At 46.3% G+C, this 12,101-nt stretch overlaps 1 protein-coding gene across 1 annotated transcript; it reads left to right on the plus strand.

The window, feature by feature from the left end:
- Window positions 1-1,223: 1,223 nt before the first annotated feature.
- On the plus strand, window positions 1,224-11,471 carry LOC128940419 (killer cell lectin-like receptor subfamily F member 2). Its single transcript, XM_054281803.1, has 9 exons — window positions 1,224-1,336; window positions 2,765-2,866; window positions 4,150-4,266; window positions 5,742-5,831; window positions 7,595-7,687; window positions 9,008-9,067; window positions 9,630-9,772; window positions 10,427-10,536; window positions 11,092-11,471. The coding sequence occupies exons 1-9, from the start codon at window positions 1,255-1,257 to the stop codon at window positions 11,231-11,233; spliced, it is 939 nt and encodes a 312-aa protein (XP_054137778.1). The 5' UTR covers window positions 1,224-1,254; the 3' UTR covers window positions 11,234-11,471.
- The last annotated feature ends 630 nt before the right edge of the window (window positions 11,472-12,101 follow it).

Genomic DNA, 12,101 nt, shown 5'->3' on the forward strand with positions numbered 1-12,101 from the left:
TGACAATTTGACTCCATGTTGTCAGAAGGCTGATTTAGAATCGTCTTGGTTTGGAAAGACAGAAGTCTGCTAAGGAAGGCAGGAGCCTCCCCCAAAATGGAGAATGTAAACCCTCCCCACCCCTCTAAATTGCTATAAATTTTAAATTATGGGTTTCTCAGGTAAAAATATGGGAGCAGGAAATTACAGTTCTTTAATCGGGAAGAAAAAAAATTAAAGGACAAAATAAACAATGCAGTACATGAAAACAACAGTGACAGAGTCAGAACCTAACCTGACACCCTGTACGTCAGGGTATTGGGAGCAGTCCAATTGGATATGTTGCTGCATCCCTCCTGGGGTGTCTGGTGGGGTACCATTGAGGCAGGGGTTCCTGTAGAGAAGGATGTTTTCTTCCTCTGAAGAAAGAGGCAGCTGCTGTTCCTCTGGAGATTCCAGTGGAGAAAGCCATCGTGGTGTCTCAAAACCTCCGGATTATATCTGGGTAGTAATGCTTGGCTCCTCCCTCTGGGCGGAGCATCTCATCATGGGATGTCACAGTTCTTATCAGTCATGCAGTGACATTCAATACCTGTTATCAACAGATGTCCTCCCCTGAGGAAGGAGTGATTGTGATCAATCAGAGAGAGAGATAAGGCAAACAGCCCACTTGACAAAAGACAATATGCCATACAGATGTTAATTGAAAACAGCTTGCAATGCAATCTTCAACAATAATTTTATTATATTATATTAAAAGAAATTATATATTAAAACTATACTAAAGAAAGAGAAGGGAGACTTCAGAAGGCTTCACAAGTATGATAATGAAAGCTCATGACTGACTCCTCAGAGTCTGACACAGATGATGGTGATTAGTCATTAATTGAAAACAATTCACACAGAACCAATCAAAGACAGACCTGTTGGAAAATGATCTTCAGACCACATTTCCAGACAATCAGATAATTCTTGTTTTCATTCTTTTCTGAGGCTTCTCAACTTCCCAGGAGAAGAAATCCTGGGGAAGGGATTTTTCAGAAAATAACATGGAGACAATGAATTTGTATTTTCTTATGTTCCTCACATAAAACCATGTGCCTTCAAAAGATGAAGTAGAAATTGACTTCTCTTTTCATTAGAAGTTGAGGTGTGACCGGAAGAGTCAAGAACTTCCTGCTGAAGGTTGGAGAGGGGAGGGAGCTCTGAGTCATGCCCAGCCCAGAGTGTCACTGTCACAGCAGCCGAGGCAGGAGAGAGCAGAGTGGAACAAGAATGGCAGAAAATGTCATTAACTCTGACCTGAACTTGCCTGAACCACCCAGAGCCAGGCTACACACCATCCCTGATGGCCAAGGTAGGTCCAGTGCTGGGCACTGAGCTTTCTTTGCATTCTCCACTCTCTCTCCCACATCTCTTGAGAGAGTTCCTTGCAGCACCAAAGCCCCAAAGAGCACAAGGGAAACCTGAGGGCCAGGGCTGGAAAACTGCAGGTTGAGTGTCCAGAGAGGGTTGTTGATATTTAAAAAGGCAGGTTGTTGGGAGATCTACTTTTCTCTTGCTAAGGTGCAGGTGTGAGGCAGTGTCTCTGGGGTGAGATTAAGAGGTGTTTTTATCCATTTTGGAGAGCATTCCAGAGCTGAACATCCATTGCTGCTGGCCCTGGCCTGTTGTGCCCCAGCAGACTGAGATTGCTGCAGCAAACTGCTCAGGATGGAGTGGCTGCTGTTGCTGGTGCTCACAGCAGTCTCCTGCACAGCTGCTCCTGCTCCCTGAGCACAGCAGGCACTGCCTGGGGGCTTCTCCTCCTGCTCTGGCTGTACCAACTGCTTGTTGAATGCACCAGTGTGAAAAAATGTTTCATGGACAGCTTTAGTCTGATTTGGGATCAAACACTTTGCAAAATTCTAACCAAGGATTTATCTTTCTTTAATGAGTTTCAAATGGTTGCATAAATGTTTTCACTGGTTTTGCAATATCTGCTATAAAATTGTATCCTGAATATTAACAGACTTCATACAGTGTGTCTCTGTATTTCATTTTCATTTTTCTTTCACTTATTTCCTAACCCTGCTTTCACTCTGGCAGAAATTATTTCTTGCCATCCATTGCTTGTCTTTTGCACAAAGTGTGAACCTTCTGCATCTCTTTTCAGAAAACTGGAGTTATTAATATCCCAGGAAATGGGGTTTTAACCTATTTGGACATATGCATTCTCAGCTAACTTGACAGGAAGCCACAATGGATGTCACCTAAATAAAAGTTCACTTGCATTGTAATTTCAAGTTTTATACATTTTCAGTAACATTTTAATGTTTCTCTTCCAGTGCCTTTTTGGAAAATATCTACCAACTCTTTTCTTATTTTGTGCACAAATATTTCCAGGTACTGATCTCTAGCTTTCAGCAAAGAGCTGCTTTCCTGCCTGGATCACATTCTCTCAGAGCAGTCCTTTTTAGCTCCTCTTTATTGAGCCCCCTCTACTTCAGACAGCTCCCTCTGTCACCCACCCACCCTCTGTGTGTCCTTCTGCAGTCCAGGCCTTGGAACACTCTCCTGCTTTTCCCATCTCCTCAAAGCCATGGCAGGTTGGGATCTGTTCAGTTCCCTGAGCACAGGGCTCCAGAGGCAGTGGGAAAGCACCAGGACATTGAGCCTGGCTCCAGCCTGCCAACCTGGAATGCTCCAGAGTCCCAGTGGGAGCCTGAAAAGGCACCTTGGAATGCAGGGCAAAGGGGCTCTGTGCAGCTGCTCCCCACACCTGGATGTTTCTGCCCCTCTGTAGGTCAGAGCCATTGTCCCAGAACACGAGCTGCTGCTCTGCTTGCTGTCCTGCTTGTGATCATCCTCCTGCTGGCCATAGCCCTGTATCTGACACTCACCACGGGTAAGTCCTGCTGGAAATGGAACACTGGCACGTAAATGGTGTCTGTCTGCTACTGACTGGTGTCCAGGCCATGGCATCCAAAGCCAGGAGGAATGGAAGTCTGCTGTGAAGGCAAAGGACAGCAGTTTTCAGCCACCCATGGCTGTGAGAGGAAATCTGTAAAAGAAATGCCAGGTGCTTTGAAAGTTTTAAAATCCAGGAGATAAAACGCCAGAACCAATTGGGAAGTGACAAGGTTCAAACACTTCACAATTCATGATAGAAAAGCTTTTGAAGAAACAAGTAAAGACCAGATAATGCATGACCTTGATCAGATTGTAATCCTTGAGAATATTTTGAGATGACGATATTGCATCATGGCACCCAGGTGTGACACCAAAACTCTTAATATAATGAGGAATAAATGCTCCTTTGAGAGAGACAGCAAAGTTACACCTTCAAGGAATTTTTGTCGCCTCACTGAAATAAAAGCCTTGTGCTCAGGGTCTGCAGAGATATCACCAAGTTTATACCAATGTCTGAGCTACTGAGAAAGACACATTAATTCCATAGAAAGAAAATACTATCATATCCAGGGAAAAATTAATAATAATTATGGCCATATGGTACTTTGCAAGTTTTCAAGGATTTAACTGTCAGATATTTCTCATTGTCTCTTTCCATCTTTTGATAATTACATAAGTCTGAAGGGTTTCCACAGCCAATCACACTCAAGTCTCAGAGTCTCCCAACGACTCAGAGCTACCCATGGTGAAAAAATTGCAAAGCCTTTAGTGTATTTGGTGTAAAGCATAGGCTTGGGTGGGGTGATTGCTTTTTGGTTTCCAATGCAAAGAGTTCAGGGCACCTATGTAAAAGTGCTTTGATGTGTATAAAATGTTCAATATCAGAGCAAGGACAAATTAAAAAGAAATAATAAACCAAGACAACAGAAGGAGGTGAAATTGGCTGCATTTAATGGAGCACAAAATCTGGACTTGCTGTGGTTTGTCTCCCATTGCTGTGGCTCCCTGTGTGCTGTGCCTCACATCCACCTCTGCTCTGGGAAGGGCTGGAGCAGTTCTGGGTCAGTTCTGGGCTTTGGCCCTTGGGAAGGGAACACCTTGGGGTGTGCTGCAGCTTTGAGGGTTGTTTGCCAGGAGTGAGCAAAGAGGCAGAGTTGGCATTTTGTGTTGTGTGATGGGGCAGCCAAAGAGGCCCAGCAGGGCTCTGACAGTGCCTGGCACAGTGGTCCTTCATTGCAATAACAATTGTATTCTCATTTCTGCATGGTCCAACTGCAGGCAGCCAACAGGGCCCAACAGCATTGACCTCCAGCAGCCAAAATGTCTCAGCACCATTGTCCCCCAGCAGCCAAGAGGAATCAACAGAGCTACCCCCCAGCCATGAGGAGGCACCAGGTAGGCAACCCTCTGTCATTCCAAAGGGAGTTACCAGTAGTCCCTGTTGGATTGATGGTTAAGGGGGAGAGAGAGGACCTCTGTCATCATTTTGTTCAGAAAGAATACAACAAAGTACAACAAAGTACTGGCATTAATTCCACAAGGCAGCAGAATGCACTTAAACTGATAGAAAATCTTATCTCTCTGTGTGGAGGTAGAACCAAGGGAGCTCAGTGCTGGACAGCAGGATGGGTTTGAGTGTTTCAGAAATATGGAATATTCTATGTCTTATTTTGTGCCCACATCATTAAACTTTACACTTCTCCTTGTGCATTCTTCCCTGCTGTCTTGCATTTATCCCATAACTCTGTCACACCTCCACATTTAGCATGATCTGCAGTTTTCAGGTTTTCACATTTTAATCATTCTCCCCATTTGTGTATGGATGTGAACTGAATGGGACACTCAGAGACCAGCAGGGAAAAGTGAACAACAGGAGATGAGGAAGAAGAGAAAGGGCATTGGAGACACTTTGCTGTCATAGTTTCACAAGCAATACTCTCACATTTCCCTCAGGGACTTCCTGGGCCTTCCCTCAGGGAATTCCTAATGCCAGGAGCTGTAGAGTCACTATCCCAGAGATATTCCAACCTGCCTGTGCTTGGTCCCGGACATCCTGCTCTGGCCAACCCCTGAGCAGAGGAGCTGGGCTCAGGGATGTGAAAAAGTCAATTCAAACCTAAACTACTCTGCTGGTGTGTGCTCAGGACAGCAGAGCTGATGTTCCCAGCGATCCTCTAGAACTTTCTTCTTTATTTTCTTATTGTGAATTCACATCAGATCTGTTACCTCCCAGTGCCCAAGTGGAAAGAGAGCTCTAAGAGTGGGATTAAAAACCAGCATTAACATTATCTGCCAGCAGGTATCCCTTGGGATGTGTTAGTACATCCATGTTGTATTTAGGCCATACCTTTTACAGTCCTTGTGGCTCCTCACAAGGAACTGCCTTGAACTGAAAGATCTGCCCAGTTCTGACTCAGTCAATCCTGTCACAAGGGATTGATTCATCTCATTCATTCTCTGCCATGACCTTCTCTGCTGAATGTTTCCTGCAGAGCCAACCATCCTGCCTGGATCCCATTCCCTCAGAGCAGCCCTTTTTAGCTCCTCTTTACTGAGCCCCCTCTCCTTCAGGCAGCTCCCTCTGTCACCCACCCACCCTCTGTGTGTCCTTCTGCAATCCAGGGCTTGGAGGACTCTCCTGCTTTTCCCCTCTCCTCAAAGCCATGGCAGGTTGGGATCTGTTCAGTTCCCTGAGCACAGGGCTCCAGAGCCAGTGGGGAAGCACCAGGACATTGAGCCTGGCTCCAGCCTGCCAACCTGGAATGCTCCAGAGTCCCAGTGGGAGCCTGAAAAGGCACCTTGGAATGCAGGAGAAAGGTGGATTATTCCAAGTGTTGCCATAATTTTTACTTGTTTCTGTCTCTCTCTAGGAAGAAGTTGTTGTTCCACAACACAAGTTGCTGTCCTGGTCACTGAGATAATCGTGCTCCTGCTCATTGTTGTGTGTCAGGTACTCCCATGTAAGTGCTATAAATGGAATAACAGCAATTAATTTGTGTCTCTTTGCCACTGACTGAGGTGCAGGCCATAGCATCCAAGGCCAGCAGGAACAGAAGTCTGCTTTGGAGGCGAAAGACAGCAGTTTTTAGCCAAGCATGGCTGTAAGAGGAAATGTGCAAGAGAATGGAGTGTTTTGACAGTTTAAAATTGCAAAACAAAAATAAAGAAAAAAAAACCCATTTAACTGAGTTCATAACATTTTTGAAGTTACATAAACTGATTAATGATACCTGGAAGAAAATGTATTCTTATCAACATCAGGAATAAAAAACAGATCCATTTGATACTTCCTCTGAATGATTTCAAGGTATCAATTTAAAATTTACAACATTCAAACACTGAAGAATTCATTATACAAATGTTTTGAGGAAACAAAATCAGATAATGCTACTGGCCATTTAATTGGGATATGTGAAAATATTTCAAGATTATGATAATTTATTATGACAGCATGATGTGACATCAAATATATTAAAAGAATTAAGACTAAAAGCTCATTTGAAAAAGACAGCAAACTTCAAAGTTACATCATAAAGGCAGTAGTTTTCACCCTATTCAGATAAAAACCTTTTGCTCTATCACTATCTGCACACCTTATTTATAACAACACATTATATTTTTTGAGAACGAAAACATCATCATCTCCATCTAGAAAAAAAAAAGACAAAACCAAAAACAGAGCCATGTGGTACTTCCTTTGAAAGTTTTAAAGGAATAATTTTTAAATTTTAGATGGTTTTCCTCATTACTTTTCATCCTTTGATAGTTGATCAAACTGGAGACACTCCCACAATCAGTCAGAGATTCTGACTAAATCATGCAAATTGAGTTTAGAAACTCAATGACACTAAGGGCCTCACACAAAAACTTCTGCATCAAGCACCTCTGATACCAAATTACACAAAGAATCTTGGGAGACCAAGGAAATGCTCCCAGTGCAGCTTCAATGGGAGAGAATGGCATCCAGTTCCCTTGGATCTGGGAGACGGGTTTCGAGCGTGAAAAAGCATATTTTTATTGATTTAATATTTGTAATCCTAAAATGTTTCACTACTGGAAACTCAGTTTAATTAATGCCATTTAATTTCATCAGACAGGATGAAAATGCAAAGTGTTGGCATCAGGGATCCCAGATCCCTTCTAGGTCACAGGGCAGTGCTCTTTAAATGCCATCCAGCTCTGATGGATGGTGCCTCTTCCTCACATCCAGACAGAATTTTGACTGCCAGAGCCCCCTCACTAACCCAGTTTGGCAGTTCTCCAGGAAATTCCCTCTTCCCAAGCCACTGTTCCTTGGGATGGAAGCTGCTCTCCTGGGCCTGGCTGAAACCCTGCCTGCCCATGGCAAGTGGGGAATGAATTCCCTGCTTTGCTTGGCTTGCATGCAGGGTTGCTCTTCTTCTATAAAACCAGCTACAATTTGGCATATTAAGCACCTTCTGCACTTCTTGAAACAGGCTGGATCCATCTCCATTTTCTGAATAATGGCCCTCCAGCTTTTCCCCTCTCCTCAAAGCCATGGCAGGTTGGGATCTGTTCAGTTCCCTGAGCACAGGGCTCCAGAGTCAGTGGGGAAGCACCAGGACACTGAGCCTGGCTGCAGCCTGCCAACCTGGAATGCTCCAGAGTCCCAGTGGGAGCCTGAAAAGGCACCTTGGAATGGAGGACAAAGGGGCTTCTGTCCAGCTCTTTCCCTGATCTTTATGTTTCTGTCCCTCTGTAGGTCAAAGCCATTGTTCCAGAACACAATTGTCTGTCCTGGTTGTTGTCCTGGTTCCCATTGTAGTGGCCCTCACCCTGTCTTGGACACTCCCATGTAAGTCCTGCTAGAAATGTAACACTGGCAATTGATTTGGGTCACTCTGCCACTGCCTGATGTCCAGGCCATGACATCCAAAGCCAGGAGGAATGGAAGTCTGGTGTAAAAGCCAAGGATGACAGTTTTTAGCTTCCCATGGCTGTAGGAGGTAATCTGCAAAAAGCCAAAGGGTTTGAAGGTTCAAAATTCCAAAAGAAAAAAATCTGTGACAAAAGGGAAAACAACAGTGATCAAACACTGAGAAACTTATGATGCAAATGTTTTGAAGAAACCAGTGAAGATCACATAATGCCTTTTGGTCTTATGATTGCAATCCTTTAGAATATTTCAAGTTATGATATTGTCTTATGGCATAGGGATGTGACACCAAAAATTTGACAATATTTTGAATTAAATCTCATTTCATAAAGGCATCAAAGTTGGAAATGAAAGGAATTTATTTACAGGTTATTTCAATGAAAACCTTGTGCTCAGTCTCTGCACTGAGTTCATAACATTTTTGAAGTTACATAAACTGATGAATGATATCTGGTGGAAGATGTATTCTTATCAACATCAGGAATAAAAAACAGATCCATTTGATACTTCCTCTGAATGATTTCAAGGTATCATTTTAAAATGTCATATTTCATTTCTTCTTTCCATCCTTTGGTAGCTGAGAAAGCTTGAGATGCTGCCACAACCAATCCCTCTCAAGTCCCAGAGTTTGCCCCCTGTTCCGAGATGCACATAGGAAAGACATGGCAAAGCTATTGACCCTTGGAACTCAATAAACAAGGCTTGCGGAGGCAACTCATTCTTCTTTTTCAGGGAAAAGAGTTCAGGATTTATATCTGACAGTGCTCTGATATTTATAAAAAGTCAAACATCAAAGGATGGGAAAAATCAAAACCAAATTCTAAACTAGCACAAAGTAATGAAGTGTAATTAGCATTTTGCATTTAGTCTAGCTTTAACATTGGAAGAGGAGTCATTAGACTTGGATCCAGGCCTGGCTTTAGTTATAGTTCTTTTGTGGATTCAGTACTGCCCTAGTGACCTGAATTATGTATATACTAAGAAGCTTGATATCTAGATGGAACTCAAGGAACAAAATCATTATTAAGATACAACTTGTGTAAATAAACTCTAGTGTTGCCTTTTCCTCAGTGGAACCTGACATGACCATGTTATGATTTTTGTAGTAGCCCCATGAGCAAAGAGGCAGAGTTTGCATTCTGTTGGGTGATGGGGGGTCAGAGAGGTCCAGCAGAGCTCTGACAGTGGCCTGGCACAGTGGCCACTCCTTGCAAGCAGAAATTGTGTTCTTTTTTCCAGATGGTCCCACTGCCAAAAGCCAAAGTAGATCAACAACAACCATCCCTGAAGAGGCACTAGGTAGGCAATTCTCTGTCAATCCTGAGGGAGTTTCCAGAGGTCTGTGGGATTGACTGTGCAGGGGGCAGGGGAGGGTGTGTGACTGGAATTTGTTGAGAAGGGAAACAAAGAAAAAACCTCTCCCATATCAGGAATACAAACCTGATCCTGGACAATCCCAGGATGAGCTTTGGAAGGCACAGGAAGAAGAATCCCTCGAGAAGCCCAGCACTGCAGGGAGCAGGATGGATCACGTGCCTCCCCTACTTTTCCAAGGCCCTCCTTTACCAGCCTTGAAATCAGTGCAATTCTCTGTGCCTGTTTAGGAGCTGCTGGGCAAAGATGGGCAAGGCTGGATCATGTTTGCTGTGCCAATGCTCCCTGTCTGGCTCCTGCCTGCTGATTCTGGGCTGCCATCAGCCCCAGAGGCTCTGGGGGATCCCTGGTGCTCTGCTGACAATTCTCAGCAGGAGCACACAGGCATTTCTGAGGGCTGGAAAGGCCTCTCTGACCTCTCCATTGTTGTGGCATCCTTTGGTCAGTGTCAACAGGGATTTTACACACCTCTTCTTCCTTTCTGCAGGCTGCCCCCCACCATGGAAGAAACATGGCAGAAAATGCTACTTATTTTTTCCAGAGACGGAAGCAATGGACTGGAATGCTTTCCGTGCAGAATGCACCGCCATGGGCTCAGACCTGGTGGTCATTGAAAGCAGGGAAGAGCTGGTGAGATCCAACTCCTGGGGCAGCTGCTTGGGGGGCTGGAGCTGCCTGGCCAAGGGCTCAGCAGTGACACTTGTGCCAGCTCCTGTCCCATGGCCTTGGGCTCTGGGACCTGCTGCCAGCCATGCACAGCCCAGGCCTGGCAGTGGCAGCAAAGGCCTGCACAGGGAGAGGCCTCCTGGGCCTCGCCGTCGTGTTCCTGGAGGCTTCTGTGCCCAGGCCTGATGCCATGGCAAGGAGCAAAGTCCCTGCCCGGCTGGCTGGGCCTTTCCAGGGATTTAGCACACAGGCCATGGAGCTTGAGCAGACACTTATTCTGTCCCAGAGCCATGGCTGGGACAAAGCCTGAAAAGGCTTTGCCACCCCCATCCAAAGGGAAAAGTTTCCACAGCTATCAATTCACACGTGTCTGACAGCAATGTACAGATCTAATGAAACAGCAGGTGTATTATTACATTTATTATCTTCATCAGAGGCTACAAAAGGGAGATGATCTTATATGGAATGGAGAAATTAATCCTGTGGAGCACTAGGCAGAGGTGCTGTGACTGGATGCAAACTGCACTCTTTGTGCTGCCTGTTTAGCCCTGAGCCTTCTGGGCCTATGCTCAAGAAAATGTCATTTTCATGTGTTCCCATTGTTGGCTTCCTTTCCAGAGGTACCTGATCTCACAATCAAGCCGTAACTACTACTTACTTGGTCTGACACGCTCTCCAGAGGAGCAGAAGTGGAAGTGGATCAACAACGTGGAACATGACCCAGCCATGTGAGCTCCTCCCAGCAAGTCCCTGCCATGCAGTGTCTGGGAAGAGGAAAATGCCAAAGGCAGAGCAAAGAGCAGAGAGCCCAAGGGAGATCAGGGACTGTGCTGTGGGGGAAGCTGATTGCTGGAGGTGCAGCTGCTTCAGCACAAGCCTGGGCCAAGGAAAGGGAGCCTTGCAGGGCCAGGGAACACAGGGCTGTCCTGTAGGGATGGCAGGAGAGGACACAGCTGGAGTTCTGCTGGGGAAGGAAGGATCTGGCTGGATGCAGCTCCCTGGGGAAAAGAAGGACACAGGAGGCAGGGACAAGAGAGAGAGGAGGATGTCAGCACAATTGGCTGGAGGGGACCAAAGCAGGGAAATGTTTCTGGATGGGAAAGCATTGTCCTGAACCTTTTGTGGAGATGTGGGGAACAACAGTGAGGAATGGGAGGCGGATTCCAGCAAGGCAGTTCCTGATCTCTATGGCAATAAACAGCTTAGCAGCCAGGCCAGGTGCCACTCTGCCTTTCACTGCATGTCAGGAATGGAACCAAATTTGACTTTTTTCTCCTCATCAGGTTCCGTATATTAGGACCTTACCGTGGCTATCACTGCACAGTCATTGGATTTGGTGAAGTACAAGCTGCACCTTGTGGTCGAACCCGAACAACACAAAATATGTGTGAAAAAGCTGCAACAATTTCCAACAGGCATCTGTAGGAGAGCTAAAACCATCATGTGCAGGCTGATCTGTTCTGCCCAGCTTCCTGTAGGAACCATGGATGGGATGTGTCCCATTTCCCTTGAGCTGCCCAGTCTCTGCTCCCAGGCTCTCCTGCAGCCTCTCTCCAGCCTCGGGGCTGAGCTCAGCCCAGCCTTTCCCTGCTGCTGCCTGAGCCTGGATGGATCCCCTCTGGAAGAGCTGGCCCTGGCACACAGGAGCACTCTGGCACTGTCTCATGCCAGAGGTGGCACTGCCAGGCAGGCACTGCCAGGGGACAGGAGTCCAGCCTGGGCACAGGGGTAATCCCAAACACATCCTGACTCATCTGCAAGTCCCATCCATCCCCACCCTGTGTTCGCACCCCTGCCTGGGCACAAGGAGAGCCTTCCCCACCTGGCCACAGCCTGGCCTTGCCTGCAGCCACAAGGGAAGGGCAGCACAGGTTTCTGCCTGGGATCCTGCAGGGAAGGCCAACCCCACTCCTCGCCAGGATGGACAGGATAAAGTCAAGTGTGGGTGTGGATATTCCTTCCCCTGTCCCAGACTGTTCCAAGAGCACACAGGATCCCAGAGCCTGGGAGGGGAATGGGAATCAGCCCAAGGGAAAGGACCCTACAGCAGCACAGCTCTGGGCATAAAATCAGCCCCAGTCCTGTGTGGGGAATGGAAGGAATGTCAGATCTCAGATCTGCTGGGGAAGGGCACAGGAGGGAGACAAGCAGAGAGCAGCAAGGCCTGAAGAACAGAGTCCCAACAGAAGCTGAGCTGGACAGAGAACAATGAAACCCAGAGTGACCTGTGAAGGAGCTGGTAAGAAGCATGAGAGTGACCCTCAGGGAATGGCAACACAGTGGTCTGCCCTCT

The sequence above is a fragment of the Melozone crissalis genome, unplaced genomic scaffold (assembly GCF_028551555.1).
Source record: "Melozone crissalis strain CALT ecotype California unplaced genomic scaffold, PUWL_Pcris_2 ptg000033l_1, whole genome shotgun sequence".
NCBI lineage: Eukaryota > Metazoa > Chordata > Aves > Passeriformes > Passerellidae > Melozone > Melozone crissalis.